At 43.9% G+C, this 23,046-nt stretch overlaps 1 protein-coding gene across 1 annotated transcript; it reads right to left on the reverse strand.

Annotated features, from left to right (window-relative positions):
• Nucleotides 1-1,997: 1,997 nt before the first annotated feature.
• On the reverse strand, nucleotides 1,998-22,364 carry LOC117148011 (abnormal cell migration protein 10). Its single transcript, XM_033315171.1, has 4 exons — nucleotides 21,924-22,364; nucleotides 7,476-8,550; nucleotides 5,111-7,350; nucleotides 1,998-5,032 (listed from the first exon to the last, which is right to left on the reverse strand). The coding sequence occupies exons 1-3, from the start codon at nucleotides 22,071-22,073 to the stop codon at nucleotides 5,129-5,131; spliced, it is 3,447 nt and encodes a 1,148-aa protein (XP_033171062.1). The 5' UTR covers nucleotides 22,074-22,364; the 3' UTR covers nucleotides 1,998-5,032; nucleotides 5,111-5,128.
• Nucleotides 22,365-23,046: the final 682 nt, after the last annotated feature.

A 23,046-nucleotide genomic window follows, 5' to 3' on the forward strand; every position in this document is an offset into this window, starting at 1 on the left:
AAAATAAGTATTATTTTAAACATTTATATTTTGAAAATATTTACAAAATGTAGCGAACTTTGAATCAATTGTGCATAAGAACAACTAATATATATATTTTTTTAAAGCTAAAACACATTTTGTATCTGTTTTTCATTGGTATTTCTTCAAAAATATGAAACAGATCATTAAATAAATTAAATTGTACACCGTCTAAAGTTATTGCTGCATTATAAAAAGCTTTAATTGGAAGTATAGTTATCACGAAACTTATAGCTATTTTCCGTCTTTATTTTAAAATAAATGGGTGTATTTGAAACTCTTTGGTAAAACTTATAAGGTGTTTGCCCTCCAAAATGTATATATATACTATACATATCTTTATAGTAGCGCTCTGTTCCAATTTTTTCGGATCTGCAGGCTCTACGCTATTCCTTATTCCAGTTGCGTAACTTTGGCCGAATATAATAGATACCCTGTAATGTCCGTCTAACGGGCATAAACAGCGGTGGACAGCAGAGGAGGGGGGAGTGAGACAAGGAAGCGACTACGCAGCATAAATAAAATGCCTGCCAAGCAAAGGTCCGCAGACACACATACACTCCCACACACACACACGCATGGAGAGCAACCCTTTCTCTGCATCTTCGTCTTCTTCTTACTTTGGCTCGGCCAGTGGGCAGCCAGTGCGTGGCCCACATCCCCCCGAAAAAAGAAGAAGCTCGCAAAAAACGCCCAAAAACCCCCACAAAATGCGGCAAGGAAACTGAAAATTATGTCGACTGCGGCTGCTGCTGCTGCCTCTGCCGCGGCCGCCGTCGCTGCCGCAGGCAACGTCGACGTCGACGCCGGCGTTTTGGGGCAGCGCAGGCTCACATCCTTCGAAGCGGCGATCCTGGTCAGCTGCGTTGAGAGGGCATTAAAATGCGTAAATTTGCAAAGCTTCGCTCGTTCCCTGCGACTTAAAATTTGGGTGTGTGCTGCGAATGGGTACAGTGGAGCATGGATATGCACAACGGTATGATTTTGTTTATGCCTAATGAGCTTCATATTTGTATTACTCATAGTTCTAGCCATCAATCCTGAATTGAAAACCGATTTTTAAAGTGTTGCGCACTGTTTAAATTTAAAATGAAATTATATTATATGAAATATTATAATATACAGCTGTGTTCATAAAAATAGCAGTGCTTGGGACATGCGAGCTTAAGATAAAAATTCCTATGATTTACATTTTTAACGGTCACATTTTTTTTATAATATCATTAGGTATTTAATTTCAAACAATTCAACAAATGTTTCACATTTATTTCTTCAATAGTATCGAAAGTATAGATTTGTAATCTTATTAATTAATCAAGATAATAATCAGAAATTCTGGTGTGTAATAAAATAAGTGGAATAAGAAGTCGGTTCCAAAAAGGGACATGGAAAAATACCTTTATATTTCTTATTTTCCCTCGCACTGCTATTTTTATGAACACAGCTGTAAAGTCATCCTTATTCAAATTCACCTTGCTTAGTATTAAGTATAGTTTGAATATCTTGTCATTTTAAAGATTGTATCTAAAAGTTATGCAAAGTTGTTTTGAACATCATAATTCTTCCTCAATATCAAAAGTTTTATTTTTAATCATAATAACTATAGTATAGTATAGTAGATTTCACTTAATATATCGTTTATAATCGTTTATTAATTTATAGTTGAAAAAGGTTTTAGTAGATGTTGATATACGAATCACTTATTTTAAGATGGGCCTAATTCTGATGTTACTGTATAGTTTAGTTTTAATAATTAAAATTAATATTTAGCTCACTATCTTACCTCAAATTGTAAGTTAATTTTAAAAATCAATTGATTTATAATTAAGCCTCGGACCTTTATTTCTATTATTATGCAAAGCCTTCGGCTTTTAAATTTAAAAACATACCTCCCATTTGCAAACTAAACTTACCAGTGACCAAAATAAAATCCAATTGCATTGCATACACCCACCGACAAATAAATAGCATCTTAATTTAGTTCAAATTTTTCTTAGGCATTTCTCGCATTTATTTTTCATAGTTTTCGTAACACGTTTCATTCGCACAGTTTTTGTTGCTCGCTTTCGATTTAATTACGTTTTGAATGTTTCTATCAAAATTACAAAAAATTCCATTTGATGCGGAATATAAGGTATATATAGTAATATATATTTTCATATCAAATGTGTTTTATTTGTGGAAAAAAGTGGTATCAAATGGCAACATTGTTCACTATATAATAGCCCTGCAAAGAATTTCTGGTTTTACTTATTAGATTGAATTTTCCTTTGATTTCATTAGTTAGATGTCGTAGTTTTCCGCTGCTGTACTTGTAAATTTGTAGTTAATGCATATGAATGATTTCTGAATGTGTCGGCGATATAGTAATTAACTTACTTATTTAATCCACCTCCAGTGAGTAAGTAGTCTTTTTCATTTAGTTTTAGTTTGGGCTGCAATATACGAGTTTGCTTATTTGCTTATTTAGCATAATTAGGATTCTGTTCTGTGTTTGATTTCTGTTCTTTTAGTTGAACCGCGCTTTAATTCACTGCATTACTAAATTGTTTATACATTCAGTTCGAAACGTGTAAGCAAACAAAACGGAAACAACGGAAACAAATCAAGTGTAAAAGATGGCAAACAAAAATGATTTAAAATGCCTTCTGTAGCTAAAGCATGGAGTAAGTTTCTAGATTCAGGTTTCTAGATTTATCTTTTGCCGTTAATAACATACATTTGTGTATATGCGTGTCATTTTATATAAATTGATTTAGCTTTTAATGTACTTTCTTTTTATCGTGGACTTAATGACTAGGTTCTTTTTAGATTTCAATACACTCTTAGCAAAAAACGTTGCGGGTTTTCCGATCCCTTTTTTTTGTTTCGACACGACGACGGCGCCTATGGCACATCCTTGTGTTCCTACCATATATAATATATATATATATAGCGTATAGTTTCTAAAAAATATGTTCGTATAAATTCAAGCTTTAAAAAATTGGCATTTCCTTTATTTAAGTATGTTTACATCTAGATCTATATGCATAATACCCTTTAGTGTTGTATATGTAGGAAAGTAAAATGCAATTTCACCCTAATAACACCCAACTTAGATTCTTGTTTACGGAAACGAACGTTTCCACATATTCGCGCAGGGAGGGATCTATCTAGCTGTGACACGGGATGGGCAACAAAAGCAGGCTTATCTGGCGGATGCAGGGTATCTGGGGGACTGGAGTCCGAACACTTCTAGGATGGCTGGAGAGAGAAGGCGAAGTTGAAGTTTAGTCGATGGATTCCGATCACTACTTGATCGCAGCACACAAGCCGGTGTAAACGTAACAAAACCTCATATAGTACAGAATCATATATGCATTCGTGCAATTTATGCAGCAAGGACATTTCTAAGCTGATTTACTGGCGTGCCTGACACAAATGCACACATGCACGTACATATATGTTCCTATAGTTATGGATATACATATATGGCTGTTTCTGGCTGTACACAAACATACACACAAAACAAATGGCAAACAAGTTACTACACAAAAACAATTACAAAGTACAAATTACAATCAATACACAATCGATAAATGACATTCTATCGCTTGGGGATAGGTTTGCTAAACAAATCGGTTCGATTATTGCATCGATTATATAGAATCAAAAGCCATTTAGCTTAGCCGAAAGTTGTTAATAATGTATGCATATAAAAATTGAACCTATAGGAACGCTTCAAAAATTATATGCTGAAAAACAAAATTCGCAAACGAAATGTTGCCAAGTATATTAATTTATATATTATTACAATTACAGTTACTATATGAATACATATTTGATTTGTGTACAGAATTAGCTCCATTTTCTCCTATTGCCTTCAATATAAATAGTTTGATTTGCACATACAAATTGCATTCTATGGCCGATCTGTCTGCTTTTCCAAGCACAAAGAGAAATACAACTTTAACACTATTGAGGAACTTGACAAATCTTTTGAAACTAAGCATTTGGTTTCTTAAACTGAACAATCAGAGTGGCATTACAAATTTCGAAAATGAGAATAGTATCGCTTTAAACAGCAAATCATTTGGATAGATCAACATAGGTATATGACCTATGTGTGTATTTATGTATGTATATTAGGTGTTTATGCAGGGCTTCCCCTTTTTAGGTTAATATGCTTTATAAGGCATTTCCTTTTGCTAGCGCAGCGCATTTCATGCGCTCACAAAACGTTCACTCTACCGTTACAAAGATAATCGCAAAAAAAATAGATAATGTATAAAATCAATACTACGAGCAACTAAACAATTAAAAGAGTGCATGTATATATAAAAACATTGTACACTTATCTAGCGCTAATTTAGTGTTCTTTAAATAATGCACTATCGTTCCTAAAATGCATTTTTCCTTTTTACAAACTAAAATGTATCTTAAATATTTTTACTAATGCCAGAATTCCTATTTTGCATTTCGCATTTAATTCCGCAGGCGAGTACCGCAGAAGTTTTTTGATTTTCAAAATTAAAATATAGATGATGAATCAAACCAAGTCAAGAGTGCCAACAAAAATATGTTAGGGGAGATACTCGAAACTATTGACTCTGGTAAAGGTATTCTTAAAATTAAAGGTTTTTAAAAATATACAAGACGAGGTTTTCAATTTAGATATACAATTAAAAGCAAAAAGGTTCTTTGTGGACGCCTGCCATTGGAAATTTGAAAACTCTCTTGTTGACACTTTTGACGTGGTTTGACTCCGAACTGCGATCAAGTTCAACAGTTTGATTCTCCATGATGTGTAATACTTTTGTGAGAGAAGTGGGCGTGGCCATAGCATATTCTAGGAAAATATATATGTATGTTTTAATTAGTGGTTTTCCATCTCGCTCCGCTGTCGCCTGGACTTAAATAGGAATTTGTAAGATTCTTTTCTCTGCTTTCTTTCAGACGAGTGCATAACTGTGATCCTGTACGAAAATCCTTCCTTTGGAGAACGAGGATCTCGGTAAGCAAGCGGTTTCACCTGAAAATGAAAGAAATTAGTTCGCAAATCTCTGATAGTCAAGGTGATTGTGTGCATTCATTTCAGCGCGTGACTTACTCTTCTCCTGCGATGCCATTAAACCCGGTTGGTCAGGTGCGTCTTGTCGCTCCGCTTCGGAGGCGGCGGCGGCGGACGTTTTTTAGCTGCCACTGAATTACCAGGCGGAGGTGGGAGCGGAGGCGTGGTGGCTTCTCCACTCCCAGGCACTCCCGCCGCCGCCTGGGCGTGCACGTTCTCGTAGAGCGCATTGTGGGCATACTCGTAGTGCTTCCTCACCCAGTGGCTCACGTTGGCCGTCTCGCGGTAGTAGTGCGAGGAGTTGGCCCCAGAGTTGAGGTTGTGGGCGGCCAGAAGGTCCTCGTTGCTAAAGTCCCGGAAGCCCAGGACCTCATGCGGCGTCGTCGCTGGCTCCGCCTTGCACTTTTGAGCCACCTGCCATTTCTTGCGCATCACGCGCTGCAGATCCTTGAGAAAGTCGCGGGGCGGATTCGAGGCCGACTCCTGCAGGCGCTTGGGCGAGGTCACCTCGCTGCTGCTGCCGTTACTCAGGCTGGACAGGCGCGCCACATCAGCACGCGGCGGCAACATAGGCCCGGGCGCGTAGGTCTGGTAGGCCGATCCTGCACTGGAGCTGGAATGACAGCTGAGCGTGGTGCTGGGCGATCGCTGGGGCAGCACGGGTTCCGGTGAGCACATCTTGCGACGCAGCAGCACCGGAGAGTCTGCGAACGAGACCTTTTTCTGGGCGGGAGGCGGCGGCGGCAATGGCGGCCCAGGCAGCAGGGCTGGGCCCACGTAATCCGGCGGCGCCTTGTATGGTGGCGCGGCCTTGAGACCGCCCGCCGCCTGCTTCACTGCTGGCTTCATGGGCTTGGCCGGCACCGCCGGGGGCAACGATCCGTTGCTGTTGGGCATGATCATTGCAGTGCTCATTGGTGTGGGCGTAGACGGACTGGAGGGTTCTGCATAGTTCATTGCCAGCACATCCTCAGGCGGAGGCGGTGGTGGCAGTGAGGCCAGCGACAGCTGTGACCCGTACACATCCTGATCCTCCGACCCATCTAAAGCGGGCGGCGGAGGTGGCGGAGGCAGCGAGTCCAAAGACAGGGTAGACGAACACATCAGCGAGGCCGAATCGCCTGGCGGCGGTTTGGCGCATATGCTGGGTGTGGGCGTGGGCGTAGAGTTGCTGCTGGACGACGTCGACGAGGCGCTGCCCATTGGCTCCGTCTGCTTGACAACAGTGGCCACCGGCACGGCAATCGGGCGGCGCTTTAGCGTGCCGCTGCCGTTGCTCTCCTGCGACTTGCGACGACTATGGCGGCGCGTTAGAGTACCACTGCGCTCCGGGGAACTGGCATCGCCACCTGCGCTCTCACAGATGGTGATCTCGCCCACCTCCTTCAGCTGGCGTGTCATCGTGGTCAGCGGGAGATTGGGCTTCATCGAGGGCTTGCGCTTAATGGTGCCAGTGGTGAACTCGGAGTCGAAGGCGTTGTTGTCGTCCGAGAGGCAGCCACTGGAGCTGCTGCTGGAGGCGCGCGATGTGCGGCCGCTAGTCGAGTTGGACATGCTGCTGATGGCCGAGGAAACACTGCCGCACTGCGACGGAACCGCCGAGGAGATGCTCGAGATGGACTCGCTGCGCATGGAGGCCGCAAAGCTCGACTGCGAGACGGCATCGTCGCGGCTCAGGCAGAGATCCTCGAGCAGCGATTTGTGACTGTCCCACAGCTGCTTGCCGTACTTGCAGACGCGGATGGCCGTCAGCCAGCGGTCCAGCGTCGGCAGGTCTTCGGCGCACAGCATTTTGAGGGAGCGACACGACTTGCCCAGCGAAGAGTCCGCCACCGCCTTGAAGCCAAAGGTGTAGTCAGTCGGCGACTTCCACTTCTTGCGCCAGCCCAATCCAGTGTACACGTTGTGGCCGTGAAACAGATTCAGGCAGGCCAGGTCGCGCGTGTTCTTGGTCTTCTCCTTGGGGAAGTAGTAGAGGCCCGAGGAGCGCAACACGAAATGATATCGCTTCCAGCCCTTCTTTGGGTCCGCCTTCATGTAAAGCGGTCCGTCCATCTGGAGCTGGTTGTGCGAATCGAAGAACTCGTCGAGCAGCATCTGCCGCGTCTGCTCGTCATGCTGGCATCCGGGCGCCATCTGGGGTCCGGGTAAGTAGAGCTCCGGCCGCAGGAAAAGCGTCACCTTGTCCGGACGCTGTTGAAAGAGCACTCGGTTGCCGGCGTCTGAGTGCCACGTCATCAGGTTGTCCACCAGCAGCTCGTGGTCCTCAAAGAGGCGTTCTGTGGGAAGAGCGATCAGTTATTATTTAGTTTTCCTTCTAAAATTTACCCCAGGATCAAAGGGCACAATTCATTGGCTATTAGAACATGTAAAGCCTTCCTAAAAGCCAATTAAAAGCACTCACCCATCTGCAGATCGCCCAAGTGCTCGACCAACGCCCAGTTGGACTGCATTTGCACGTGGTTCTTGTCGGCCAAAAGTCGCGTTACATGACCACAGCCCATGCGCTCATCAACCAGCAGTGATTTGGAGGCACCGTCGGAGGTGAAGGCCTTGACAAACAGGCGACGGATGGGGGCGCTTTCCAGCTTATGCAGTGCCAACTGGATCTTGTCCGCCTTCGTGATGCTGTTGGCGCCACTCTGCTGGCCACCGTGCTGCCCATGGACGCCGTGGTGTAGTTTCTCCGCGCCGGCCAGCTGTTGTTTCTGCTGCTGCTGGTGCTGTTGGTGCTGTTGTTGCTGCTGCTGCTGCTGCAGGGATGTGTTCGAGGAGGCCGACGACTCGCTGGACAGCAGCGAAACGGTGTCGCTGAAAGCGGAATCATTGTCTGGCGATTCGGTGCGCGGCTCGCGGGGCGTGACAACACCCAGCGTTATTCCCATGGTCATGCCGCCCGGTGGCGGTGGCTGCACCATCATTCCGGCCGACCCGGGCCCGCCAATTCCCATTCCCAGTCCGTGTCCATTCTCCGAGATCCCCGACGACGAGCAGCTGCTTACGTCTGCTGAGATGGTGCTATTGGTGCGCGAATGGGAACGCGAGGATGCTGCCGACATGGAGACCATCGATGGAGCACTGCCCGGCAGCTGGGTCACTCCCGGTGGCGGTGCTATCTGAGCGCCCGCACTTGGAGCACACATGGCGGGCAGCATGGAGGCCTCGGTGTAGCTAATTTGCGCCTCCAGCAGACTCAGCTCGCCCAGGATCTGGTCCAGCTCCGACTCCTGCGAATCCTCCAGGTTGGCCATCGAGATGCGGTATGTGTGAGAGAGCTGCTTGGCCTCCGGCGTCAGGGGACGATCGCTGTGCCTGCGCAGCTTGACGCCAGCGCCAGCACCGGCGCCGATCACAGGGCAATCTCCACCAGCCACGAAGCCAGCGGCGGTCGTCGTCGTCGTCGTCGCACCACCAGCCGCTGCTCCTGCTACTCCTGCGCCGCTGGCAGCGCCGCCGACCAAGATGCCCCTTAGGTTGATCTGAAAAGGAGAAGCAGACAGTATTAGCATTATGGTTACAAGTTATAAAAGTGTAAGAAACATGCCATTCCAATCTAGTGTCTAATGTTCCTTAAAAAAAATATGCATGTTTTAAGTGACCATAATTTATTGGAGTCTTCGTGGCTCGAATTTAAAATGCGGCAGTTGATAATTACGAGCATAGTTGGGGAACTTTGGCTTTATAGCTGGACCCAGAAATGCCCAAGTATTATCAGCTGGGCGCCCCATCTTGTTTGCATTGTGGCAGCTTGTGTGAAACGTGCCCCAATGGAACGTCCGCTGACGAACGACGATTTTCCGATTAGAGATTGGCGATTGTCGGTAGTCAGAAGTCTGAAGTCTGAAGCTGTAGTCGCTTGCCAATGCAGCTGGCTGACCCAACCTCTTTCCACTTCTGTCGCCGCCCTCTGTCGCTCCAAACACGTTACACATTTTACTTTGGACGACAACGACTTCCCGCCGCCAACAGCAATCGCACCTGGAGAAAAAACTGATACTGAACACACCAGCAATTCCACGATTTTGAATAATCAGTTTCGAACTGATTCCAGCGCAACGAAGCGCTCATGAATAAAACGGTATTTGTATCGCTAAGATATTTCCACACTCGTGGAAAACGTGGAAAAAGAACAAATCCTTTTTCCCTTTTTCTGCTCGAACTACATCTTGTATCCACAAGATACACTCATATGCAATAGTTTACTCAAAGAGTTTAAAGAAAGGCTATAACCTTTAAAAGCATTAATCTTTTGTCGCATTAAATCTTAAAAGTTGTCTGCTTTAAGATAATATCTAATAAGCTAAGCAAATCCAAATCATTATATACATATCTAGCTACTATTTTCTTTTTGCTGTGCATTTTGCTAATACTGCTGACGCTCGGCAATCAAAAGCAAAGCCGCCTTTCCTCCGTCCAAGTCCAGTACTTTTGGCGTTTCTCCAGCAGCAGTCGTGGCCATTTGGCGATATAGTCTAGTATTAGTTGCCACTGCTCCTGATGTTTCCCATGAATCCGAATCCGCACTGTCGATATATGTACATAATGCAGTTGAAGCTGCCCGGCGACTGGCGAGTGTTAAGTAATTTACCAGGGCATAAGTCACGTATTAACGGAGGAGTGGGGCTTGTTAACAGCTGGGGGCAAAGGCAAAAACAATCACAATGACTGGCAGTTGGCCAAGAGAAATGGTAGTGAGGGGAGGGGGGGTTAAGGGAAAGGGAAAGACGGAAGACGAACGAGGTGGAACGTCTTGTGGTTTAGACAGATTTGAATGAAACCACCAAGTCTATATTTACGACCGAGTTTATAAAGAGCGACAAATAGTAGTATATATAATATAGTATTTACTGACTTGACCGTATGATACAAGAACTTATAATCACGCTTGCCAGATGGACTGGGTCACTCACGCTCTCTTGTATGGCACTGATTTATTACCCTAGAACCTGGTGCTTGTGCTCATTTGAATGTTCGGTCAAGACTTTCAAGTCTTCCACGTTCCGACACATCCCATCCGATCCACTCAATCCGATCGCCATCCGGAGCAACTGGGCATGATATGTACATATGTGACATCGCTGACAACCGCCGACGTCTTACTGGTCATTTCGGTTACTTTCTGCCGATGGAGTTGCCGCCTTTGCTTTATGGCCTTTTCAACGCTCCACTGAATGAGTCATTGCGTGGCTCGAAAAGGTTTTCTTGTTTTTGTTTATGTTTCTGTTTTAGTTTCTTTCTTTTTTTCTTTTTGGGTAATTGGCACTTTAGTCAAGTGAACTCCACCCGGGGACCCGTGATGATCTGCCATCAGTGTCAGCTGCTCAACGCACCGAGAAGGGCAGCGGCTGCTGATGATGACACGGAATGGATGTGGATGTGGAGATATGGATATGGATACGGGGAAGGTTAAAACGAGGTTAGAGAGTTCCAGTTCCAGTTCGAGTTCCATTCAACAATGCACATGTCGCCCCGCTTGGTTAGCGTTGATTTATGGACATAAGTGTCTGTCTGTCTGTATGTATGTACATACATATGTACATAAATGCACATGGAAAACGGAATGCACAAAGTGAGATGAGGAGGCGGCTTCTAATAACCCCTACGCCTGCCCTTTTCCCTCAAAAACCAGCAATCGGTTGTCCACAAAGTTCAATGACAGCCACAACAACAGAATCCCATCGACATGACCGTCGGGAAGGGGTGAGTGGTGCGGGGGGAGGAGCGGCATGGATGGACACGGGGGTCAGAAGTGGAGGCACAGACCCCACACAGAATCCCCATCTACCGGCCATTTGTTGCTGTTAGTTTACGACTCTTGTTTGCATATTTGCATAGGTCGCTTCACCACTGCACTCCCAATACACACAGAAAAAAAGCGCGTCACTTCAAGAATCGTTCTATTGATCGATTTTGTTGTCTAGTTTGTTAGATTGAGAGCAAGATATTCGCAAGCTCCATGTGTATGGCGTTTATTAATGAACAAGGTCGTTTATTAGCCTAGATTTTAATTGCTATCTATCCAGGGATCAGAACCGGTTTTAATCCAATTCACGCTTAAAACCCATTGGGAATTATAGCGCCAAGAAGCGGAGGCTGATGCATGCATAATAGAATCACAACGATATGTATTCCAATAGTGTAGCAAATGAACTGCAGCCGCAATAGTCACGAAATGGAATTAAAACCCCAACAACTAGGCGTTTCTATGCCCTGTACCCTTATAACTCGTTATATAAACCTTATAAACTAAACTAAGACTTAATATTTTCAACTATTTTTCCGTGCACTGTCTTCTGTTTGGTGGACCACCATCAGTTTACGCAGACAAGTGTCAACAATTCCAACTCAAGACCAAATAGAAAAGTAGAAGGCGTCAGCATGTTGATTGTGAATTGAAACTTTACCAAACGAAAGTGGCTAACAGATTCTGCTCAATCCGATGGAGTATTACCAACTAATAAGCTGGGCGTTTTGCAATTTCCTGTTGCACCCAAAACACTTAATTATACACTGCTGCTATTGGCCATAAGTTAAGTTATTCACGTAAGTTTGCTTTCGATTCGTAACAACTTATGCGGCATTTTGGCACAAAAACGTGCATTAATCGAAAAAACCATATAATTTGTATCATATAATTAAGTACTGACTCTCAAATGGAACTCGATCCACATAAACATTGTTTCCTATTAAGAAATTCGACACATGACAACGACGCTTGTTTTGTTTTGCTGAACACTTGAGCTTCCCCGTCTTTCTTATTTCTTCTTATTTCATTAGCAATAAAATCGCCTCGTTATTGAGAAAACGTCTGTGTTTAAAGGTGTTTTAAATTACAATCGTTGGAGGAGTCTGAAATGGAATAAACCATTTTTTCCGTGGAACGCTGCGTTTCAGTCGCAGTCGATCTGGAAATAAGTAAATAAAGTAAGATTTTCAGCTGCAGTTCAATGTTCTTGGCGGATCGGTTGGCTGTTGTTCACCTTGGGCACACAGCCCGGCCCGTCCGACTTCCATGATAAACCAATTATAACCCAGCGGATCCGATAATTGTATAAACAGACAGACAGACTGACTGACAGACTGGGTTTCAAGTCCGATTCGAGGATGGGGGGGTTCGGTCTTAAGCCCCAAGAGCTGGAGGTGCTGCGCGCTGCTCTTTTGATGGACCTACCTCACCCAAAGTGCCCCATCCAACTCCATCTAACAAGTGGTTGCTTACCACTCATGACCTACTCAACCAACCAAAGTCGCATGTTGGGTGCTCATTCCGTTCCCGCGGGAGCTAGCTGCAAAGTAATTACTTCTACACTACAATAATATCGCCAGTAATTAACTAAAAGCGAGAGTCCACTCGCTCACAACTCCCTGCTAACAACCAACACCCCTCCTCCCACTTACGTCATTGGAGCTGCCCCAAAATGGCACAGAATGGTAGAAGGGAGCGGCGAAGGGCTGTGGGTGAAAACAGCAGATGGGCAGGGAGCTCGGTGGTGGAGCTCGGCCAAACGCATTATGAATATTCTCATGTTTGTGGACATTTACAGCAACTTCCGCAGTCGATTAATAAAAACAACAAACAAGCGTTGCCAAAAAAGAAAACCAAAAAATAACCAAGACACAAGAGTGGACAAAAAGCAACACTGGCGGGCAAACAGAAAATAAATTAATACATTAAATTTAACTTTTAATGGGCCCCATTCCCATTCACACACACACAGCCAAAAAGCCGGCTAGTCATGGAGCCACGGCCTTATAGAGCAGGCGTTTCGCTCCTTTGGCGAAATTGTCGCTCGTAAAACGCGGAGACCGCGTACAATATATAATATATATACATATGTATATATGGCATGCAGAATTTATAATGTCACAGCTCGAATTTGGCCATCATCAACACCGTAACCATCATCGCCATCGTCAAGAAGCAACAGAGTTGTGTTTAAACTCGATTGTTGAGTTTATGTGGAGTTCAGTTGACTTTACAACACTTAACTTTGCGCCGTTTCGTTTCGTTTCGGTTTGACTTTGGGTTTGGTTCGTTAAGCAGCCTAATTGGAGGACCCCCCTCCATCGTACACGGAGAGAAAAGAACAGGAAACATGACTTGTACCTGTACAGCCAAATAATCAGCTATTTCAGTGCGACATTGTCCAAAATCATTAGCAACAATTGACAATTGCCTTTGCAAAAAACGATGACATGGCGAATCGATGCCGAATTTCTGTCTCTGTACGCTGAAGTTCAAGGCGATGCAACGGAGTAAACCAACGAGTGAAGTAACCATGAAAGACAATTGCCGAGAAACGGAAATGCTGCCCATAACTGATTTTTGACATATTATTTGACCAACTGACAGAATTGCCGTGCAAGTAATCGCCATTTTTGAGACATTCATAAGCACTTGTGACACAGACAGCTGAACAATCTTCACATTTATGCGGACAACAAACGTTCCCCATTTCATAGTTCCCCTTTTCAAGGAACCAAACTCAAAACTCTGAAACTCGTCAGGAAGCGGAAGGAGAAAGCATGCTCGCTAAACAAGCGCACGCGATCCGATCCTTGGGAAACATCTGATGCCACTCGAGGCAGCGGTTCGAAATTCCCGGCGGGGAATGAAGACCACGGACAGCAAGTCGCAGAAATCTGCGCTGTTGACCGTTCTCCGCTCCTTTTTCTTAACTTCGTTTCTTGTTGCTGTTGTGTGGCGCGTGCAAAAGGAGCGGCAAGTGACGCGTGTCCTTAAATGCAGCTGCCGCCGCCTGTACAATATAATCAACAATAAATCGGATCCGAGGTTTCGCCCCTTTTTTTTCGGGGCAACTGCTGCTACGCATTCAGGCCCATATCCATACCCATACCCATCGCGATGCCCATATTGCCAGGGGAACCTCTACAACAATGGCCACAAACGGAGTTGCACCTGCCACTGAGCTCAAAAACACACAATGCAAAGTGGCAAACGGAGAGCGGAGCGAGCAGGCCCAAAAAAAAATGCTGATGACGTTCGTCCGCTTATTTAAGCATGTTTTTTGTTTTGTTCCCATCTTGCCTGTTTCTTCAACCCCTGAGTCGTCGTCAACTGAGCCGCACACACTACACCCCGCACTACGTTGATTATGAGATCAAGATAGTATCCGTCTCAGACGTCGCAGTCCCGTGGAACAGATGCGTTTTCGAGTACATCCTCCAGTGACGGTGGTTGGCTATCCCATTTGCGCATATTCATGGCGTGTCGCAAAGTACACTTGAAAAAAAGTGGTGGTCAAGAAGGATATAAGCAAAAAAAAAAGTTGTAGATAGATGTAGATATATATCGATATAGATATTTCATTGCTTTGTATGTTTTCTTCACATTTGACCACGCGAATTCTTCAGCAAACCATTTGTATCCTACTTTGGATGTTCAATTGTAGTAATTGATGTTATTGGATATACATATGTACATTCAAGATGGACGCATATTATTTTTCAAGTGCGCCGAGAACAAGAGCAATGCTTGAAACTTGAGCTGCTCCCCCGTCCTCTTTTCCTGCCACTCCGGGTGCGATCGAATCGGTTTCCCTTCGTCCAGGAGCAGGCACTCAGTACCGCTGCCCTCCACTGCCAGTGCTACCATATGCACATCAACATCAATCACTTGTTGATACTGCAAAGTGCAGTGTAGTAAAGCGTGGACTGGGGATTCGGGTTCGTAGGTCTCGCATTCGTTATAATTTTCTTCTGTGGGCTGAATTGTAAATCAACAGAATGTATGATTACAGGGTTTTATGGTCGATTTACCCAGCCTTTCTTAATTCGGACAAATTTTTTATTGCGGCCCAATCAATTGCGAGGGGATTGGGGGTGGCTGCCGTCGCCCGGGGGAATATAGACGGTGATAAGCGCATAACTTTCAATAAATCATTGGCCCAAATGGGCGCGCTTCTATTCCAATTTCGATTCCAATTTTAATTCCGATCAATGTGCATTATTATATCGTAGAAACTAATTCGGCAAATTGGAAGCTAAATGCAAAGCCCACGCAGAACTTTTTCGTTTCTTCAAACGGAATCAATTAGGAACGGAATGCGGAATTCAAAATGTGCTAAAGACCATCTATAAATTATACAGTCCATCTAGTCTATATCTAGATCTTGCATATATAAACACAACGCACGTGTGTGTGTGTGTTGTGTGAGATGTTTAAGTGTGTGTGCGAGTCCGCTTTAAATTGCTGAAATGTTTATTGCGGACTTTAGACGAAGTCAATTAGCGAAAACATTGAGCCTGGGAATGGGAATTGGAATAGGAATAGAAATGGGATTGCGAATGCGAATGGAAATGGATACGGGAATGGGAATGGGAGTCGCATTTGAATTGGGAGCAAGCCAACTGATTTACAGTGTGACCGAAGGCCCATTTAACGCAGAGTTCAGTGTGCTAAATAATCCCATGCATGCAACTGCACTCGGGTGTCTCTTTCTCTCTTCTTTCTGTCTCTCTTCGCCTGTGTGGCGAAATACAATCTATTAGCCAAATTGGCCCACTGCACGCCCACTTGGTGGCGCACAGAGACCCCCACCATACGATCCCATTTGCCGCCGCAGTTGCCTCCTGATCTAAACCGATCTGCTCCGACGACGCTAACCAAATCCGAACCCGAATCGGAATCGGAATAGGAATCCAAATGCGAGTACGAATCCGCATCGATAGACGACGAACGCCAGCTCGCGTTTAAATATAATTTACAAACTGTAACAGACGCCCACTGCGGATGGCGGAAGATGAGTGGGGAATAAAGCAAGGCATGTGGAGAGGCGAAAACGGAGGGGAGCCCGCCCCATCCGAGGCCAAAACCAAAACCACAACTAAAAATACGATATACGAGAAAATGTCCGCTTATTTTGAAATGAAGACGAGACCCATCGACCCCGAGACCCAACAGCAGCATCTGGAGAAGCGGAAGGGGGGATGAAATCAATAGAGGAGGGAAAACCAGATGGGGAAACTCCTTTCTAATTGGGCATATGCAGTAGATAATACTGTGAGAATAACATAAATATGTGGAATTTTGAACTTTTGAAGTTCTGGAAGACCAATCAATAATAATTATGTTAAATCCAAAAATTAAACATGAAGGGTTTACAGATTAGCGTATTGAAGTACTCATTATTGCTCAATAAACGATTACATTACATTGCACTACTAGCTGGCCTAGACCCAGAACATAATCTTAGGACATTAACCATTGCTTGTCCACTGCAACACAGAACTGTTGTTTCCAAAATGGCAACATCTATACACTTCAGTGAGTTAGTTTCTTACTGATAGCATACTGGATTACCACTATCAGAGGCTTGAAGTCTATAAGGTTTAGCAGTGACTATTATCAAAACCCAAAAGAATTATCGCATTGGCCACCCATGACCGAGTGCCTCGAGGTGCCTCAAGATGGCGAAATCCCGACGGTCACACAATATTATGTGGGTGAAGGAAAAGAACCACCAAATGGCACCAAAAAGTAAGAGGGCATACATTTACAAATTTACGATTTCGCAATGAATGTGGCGACACAAAAAGCGCCGTCTATAATTACATCATTATCTAGAACTTCCGCAAGGTAATTGATTATGGAAATGGCACTTTAGTCGAAATACCGCTTATTGCATTTAACTATATTTGGTTTTAATATTTTCTTTTAATATAAACACTCGCCCACAAGTGACACCTTTCTTTCGTTTAATTTAATGCGACTGCCATTTTCAACTGCCGTGCTTCACTAAGCGATGGTGTCCATCATGGAAACTGCTTTCAGGGAAAACGCATGTGAGAGTGTGCGGTACATTATTTTTCCCCATTCTTGGTTCCTAAACGGAAACAAGCGATAATAAAATTTTTACAGCGACAGCAACAACAAATGAACAGTTGCCGCATAAAAATTCAGACGATGTCGCACCCGGCAAAGCATGTACGTAAAAGCAAAAGCAAAAGCAAAAGCAGAAAGGGAAAAGCGGCAAGCAGAAGCAAAAGCAAAAGCAAGAACCGAAGCACAAGCAAAGCAAATCAGAGGCAGCTGGGCGTGTTACAAGAGAATCGTAAAATCAGAACACCCAAAATAAGTGTCGTACCTCCGAACATGAGGTGATCACAAACTTTATGGTACTTTCCTATAAAGAGGCTTTCTAATGGGTACATATGTATGCATGCATACCTTTAAAATGGCATATCTTGTTTGAAAATTTTCCAGTTCGCGCAGTTTTTACAGGTAGTAAATGGGGGGAAAACCATGACTGGATATGAACAACTTAATGAAAATTAATAGAAAAATTAATAGAAACAAAAGTAACGGAAAATAATAAATGGTCCATGTATTCCCTTCTCTCTGACCTTCTAAAAATCTGCTCTTTAAACCGAACAATGCACAAGAAATCCTATAGTTTGTCAATATCTCGCTGCAAAGCCATTCAGAATTTTTAAATATTTTGTTAGATGAAAATCCCATTTCACGGCTGCGATTGCGTTGCCCATGGATTTACGAAACAAACATGTGTGTAGGTGGCTGGGGGCCCGAACAGAAGACCAGAACCATCAAATAGGGCCACCAATGCAATCGCAACAGAATCGCCTCAGTACATTTCCATTGCGCATCACTCGCTCACTCAAGTGGACCATTACCAAAGTAAGCACTGTGTAATGCAGTACGCTTCCCGAAATCAATCAGGTCAAGATTTCTGCCACATCGAATCCCCTTGAAATGTATATTGTATGCAATTGCTGTAATCTAACTACCATGCAGCTAGTTCCACTCACATTTCCCTAGCTGTTTTGGTACCGGCGATCCTACAGTCTAGATAGGATATGCTGATACTTTATGGGCTGTTTTTTATTTAGGTACCTATGTACTTGGGGTATTCGAATGCCCAACACCCCCAACTCTATACAGCGATAAATGAAAGAGGCCCAAGTCAAAATACGTATGCATGTGTGTGTTGTACATGTGTAATTAATGGGCCTGCTATGATCGGAAAACTGGTCCAGTGTCTTTTTCTCGCTTGGAATCTATAAAATCAATCACTGAATTTCCACGAATTGCCGCGTGAGTCACTCTTCTCCAAATGCAGCTCTCTTTTTGGTCCCAATCTCTCGTCAAATCGACGAGAGATCTGCAATTACAATCCGTTTGTTGTGTGCGTGCCAGTGGCGTATGCAGTGAATTGTAAGGGGGGCTTCTAATTTACTCTTTACATTGTTTGTTTTTCATTTGTATTTATGTAAATTTAGAGTTTTACGACTCTTAGAAACACAATAAAGCCAAAAGTTTAGTAGTTTGAAACCAGAAGGGGGGTGGGGGGTTGGGTCAGGAATAAACGCCCCCTCTGCGTAAGACACTGTTTTCAACGTGTAATGGCGATGGTGTAAAAGGGGTAAACGGGCTAACAGCGGCAAATGCGTGAGTGTGTGTAATGTAATTAAAAAGAGTTGAGCAAATATTTGACGAACGTGCAGAAGCAATTTGGCGAAGGCGGAGTAAGGAGTGGGCGAGAACAGAGAGTAGAGTGGCCAAGGAGTCGACAATGCGGGTGACTCTCTGCGGGGTGGCGTTGGCGGGGGAGGATGCGATGGAAATGTGGGAGGAAGCGGAATGACGCACATATGACTGAGCCAAAAACCGGCGAAAATCACAAGGGAGAGCCGTGGTGGCCAGACCAGGGTTGCCACCCACGCCTGCGTTGCAAGTTCGGTTTTGGGGGGCGCAACAAATGGAAGGGCACAGTAAACAATGGCTAAATGAACTCAAGGTGGTGGAATTACAAGGGGGGAATTTGATGATTGCCCCAGATCATTGCATTTTCTAACTGCAAATTGAGTTTTGGAATGCAAAATTTACAAGTGTCCGTCAAGTGCGTTTGCAAATATTAAACAAAAATTGTGAACTACTTTTCTCGCTAATATTTGATTTTCCACTTGTTTGGAACCAACACACTTTACTGTACAAACACTGTTCATCTGCACTTCGCTGTTGAGCTTTTCAAATAGATATGCACATGTGTCGCCGTGAAATGAGGTTATCGGTGGTTAGGAAATGATAAAGTATACTGATTCTATTGTCAATCGTTCTGGTTTTGCTTTAGGTCGTAGGATTCTTTTTCGTTGCACCCTTCTTCCCCGACCCCTTTACCAAACCCCCCATCCATCACTTTAGCCCCTTTTGGAAATTAATAAAGGGCACTCTTAATTATTGTTTCATTTACCCCGCGCAATGCTGCTTCCTCTTCCTGCGATGTTTGTGTATGTAAAAGCGGCAATCACAACACAATGGACCAGGCACTTTAAAGGAACTTAATAAGCGCAGCGCACAAGAGAAAAAAGAGAAAAAACAAAAGAAGGCGACGTATTTGGACCGAAACGGAACGCAAAGTCAACAAAAATAAAATAAAAATAAAATTGAATAATTGTGCACTTCGAATTCCGCGCGCGCTCTTTTACTTCCAATCACTCTCGCACTCGCATCCGCCGTTGATTTTGCTGTTCGTTTTCTGTTCGCCTTTCGTTGCGTAGCGCTTCGTTTCGTTTCGTGCCGTTCCGTTACGTTACGTTCGTGTCGCTCCGCTCTGCGATGTCACGTCTCCTGCGCGCGTCGGTCGAAACCCAAATGCGACAAGCTGAGAAACTCACAAGCGCAGCAACTCGAACTCAAACACAACAGGAGCGAGCGAGCGAGAGCGCCGACGGCGCTGCCAACCGGACTGCAGATGCAAGCGAGTTGGCAGCTCCGGACGTCGGATGCAAGTGCGTACACGGTTAGAAATCGGGGATAGCAACGAAACTAGTGCTGCCCGTGCTATTACAAATAATTCTTAAGAATTATAATTGTCTTGAAAATAAACGGGGTAGATTAAAGGGACAAGGTATGCAGGCATATATGTATGATGTTTGATGACGTTCCCTTTCACATGCGATGTTTGGCTCCATTATAATTAGTTAAGATTTTGATTTAGGATTAGTTAGGATTTTTTGTAGATGGTGTAAAAACCACCAGCTTTCATTTAGTAGTGGCTTAAATCAATCTTCTTTTTTTTTTGTGTGGCCAAACATTAAGAATATACGTATCTGAATGAGTTACATTTTTAAAAGAAATGAAGAATAAAAAAATATTTTTACATTTTATGTTGTTAACGCAGTTGAAAGTATATTTCCTAAAATATACATCCAATCCAATGGTCTTATAAACTGTCTTGTATGCACGGAAACCACAGATAGCTTAAATTTAAAGAAAAACTACTTAAATTTATATAATAACTTCATAATGACTTAATCAAAAAAAGAATTTACATGTTTTTTTTTCTAAATTGTTTCACTTATATTGGGGTCTGTTAACTAGAATGGAGTGAAAAAAGTTGTCAACTATTTTTGAAACATTTCCTATGAGTTTTGTATAAACTCACTGTTTGAAACAATGCAAAATCGCCAACTGACAGATTGTCCTGCTGTCAAGCAAACTGCTTACTCAACCTTTTATGCTGAGGTGTAATATTTGCTTTTGGGAAATGAAAAATGTGCGTGCTGGCCAAGCAGAAATGGTCAAATGGGCAGCGCAGTTTTTCAGAATTTGCTGACCTCTGGGCGCAATTAGGCAAATTTGACACGCACCGGGAGGACAATTCTCATGTCCTCGTCCTTGAGCTGCACGCAGTCACGTCCTGGCATCCTGACAGTTCACTCTAAACTATATGTATATATATATATATACATATGTATGTATTTATTTACGTACATACAAAATGTTTGTGTGCAGTGAACAAAACCGTGACTGACAACAAACAGGGCTGACTTGCAAAGATATAAAGTATATATATACATACATATAAAACTGGAGGATCATAGATATTTATTATTTAATTTGGGAAGGGAATCTAAGAGAATTTCAATTGTTAAACCATTTTAAGCCTTTATTAACTTTTGTTCAAAGTGACCATTGTAAAGGTTTATTTTCTTTGTACCAAATGTATCTCTTATATATGTACATATACTTCAACTTAAAACACAAGCAATGTTCAAATATTGTTTAAATATATATATAGTTCATGTTTTTATTGGATCTGATTATTATCTCTTCCAAATGGAGCTTTTGTTTCAACTGTTTGTTACCATTCTGATCCAGAAACTAATCGACCTTCCTTGTTGGGGTTGTGCCACAAACTGCTGGGGAGTGAAGTGACTTAGGGGAGCGGGGCGATGCCCGCTGTTGCGGCAAAACAAAGGGGCAGCAACAACTTCGCGTTTGTTGTTGTTGCTGCTGTTGTTGCCGCATGGTATCGCACATCGCCGTTGCCTTTCGTGGGGAATCGGGTTTTCCTCCGCCGCCCGCGCATAAACAAATCGAGAACCTCAGAGGCGAACAACGAAAAACAGAACCACAACGATCGGGAACTCTTTCCAGTGTTTATGCACGGTGAAAGTAATGGGGCAAGAACGGAGAAAGAGGCGCAAGAGAGAGCGAAAAAGTTAGTACACCAATTAATGGGTCGGCATTCGGTTGGACTTGAAAGCATTGAGGAGCAGTTGCTGTGGTCGTTTTTGCCCCAGCAGCTGGTCCAAAGATTAATCATTCCGCTCTCTGCGTTTGCTTTTATTAATTCTCCTTTTGCCCCATCGACTGGGGGGAGTGGTAAAGTTTTAAGTTCCTATATTATCCTATAATTTGAAGAAGCTGCACTTTAAAAGTATAGTTCAGTTTCTTCCTATGTACTCTGCCCTATGACTTCTTTTTTTTTTGTGTGTGGGAGCGAATTATGAAGTACAGAGGAAATGGGCGAGCAACACAAACACACGCACACACACATACATTTGGAGAAACTTGGGAGATACTTACATTTGTTATTGTTGCTGCTTCCTCGAGGCTGTGCTGTTGTTGTTGCCGCTGCTGCTGGTGGTGTTGTTGTTGTAGCTGTTGCTGGAGTAAGTGCAGTTGTTGCTGTTGTAGTTGTTGTTGCTGATGTGCCGCAATACCACCACAATCCATAGTAATTACGGGTGCGAGGGGGCGGGGTTAAGTGTGTGTGGGAGTGGAGTCGTCAATTGGGAGCGCACTCTCTATCTCTCTCTCTCTCTCTTCAAATCTCGCTCTCTGTATTGGTGCTCCTTCGCGCGATCGCTTACTGCAGCGGAATGAAAAGCGAAACAGACATAATTGAAGAAATGCGATAGCGATCCGTCTTGAATTTCAACGATTCGCCGTAAGGGAGCGCAGTTAACCGCTATTTCAGTCGCTGTTCGTGTCTCGTTCCTTTTTTTTATATTTTTATTTATTTTCAGCTAACTCTGCAGTTTGCCTTTGTCCATATTTTCGGTGGAAAAACCACTTCCTTGCTCTCTCGCTCTGGCTCCCTTGCTCTTCTATACCGCTCTCTCTCGCTCGCCAGGCGTTGCGTGGGCGAACGTAGGGGAGAGAGCAAACGAAACGAAAAGAGAGAGGCGAACGCAGTTTGGAGTTTTATGCACTGGAGTTGTGAGTATGTGCGTGTGTGTGTGTGTGTGCCCGTGTGACAGCTACCCCCACACACTTGAACTGCCTCTCTTCCTCTCTGTCGCTCTCGCACACCCAGTACCAAGTACTCTGAACTCCAACTCCAGTTACAAATTCAATTCCAATTCGAATGATTCCCAATGAAATTTGAATTTTCCTTCCGATTGCAGTGGCTTTGGCAGTTAGAATCCCTTTTGGCATTTATTGCAGCCGCCCTGCGCCGATTGCATTTGCATTTGCACTTCTACATCCACTTCCACATCCACTTGCATCGACAGCCAGAACCAGCATCCCACTATGGTGCAGTTCAGCCTGCCCGCGGCCATCGGTGATTCACTCACAATGCGAACAGGACACCACTTGGTGGGCAGTGCGTTCGCTGGCCAAACAGAGTGGCGGAGAACAGAAAAAAAAAACGCGAATCGGAACAAAACAAACGGATGCTACTATCGGGTAACTACGAAAAGTC

This window comes from Drosophila mauritiana, chromosome X (assembly GCF_004382145.1).
Source record: "Drosophila mauritiana strain mau12 chromosome X, ASM438214v1, whole genome shotgun sequence".
Lineage (NCBI taxonomy): Eukaryota > Metazoa > Arthropoda > Insecta > Diptera > Drosophilidae > Drosophila > Drosophila mauritiana.

Excerpts from the sequence above, each read along its gene's own strand:
- LOC117148011 (XM_033315171.1), bottom strand. The coding sequence starts at position 22,073 with ATGGATTGTGGTGGTATTGCGGCACATCAGCAACAACAACTACAACAG. Across the intron at positions 8,551-21,923 it reads AAGCAGCAACAATAACAAAT|ATCAACCTAAGGGGCATCTT; the intron begins GTAAGTATCTCC and ends TCTCCTTTTCAG. Across the intron at positions 7,351-7,475 it reads CTTGGGCGATCTGCAGATGG|AACGCCTCTTTGAGGACCAC; the intron begins GTGAGTGCTTTT and ends CTCTTCCCACAG.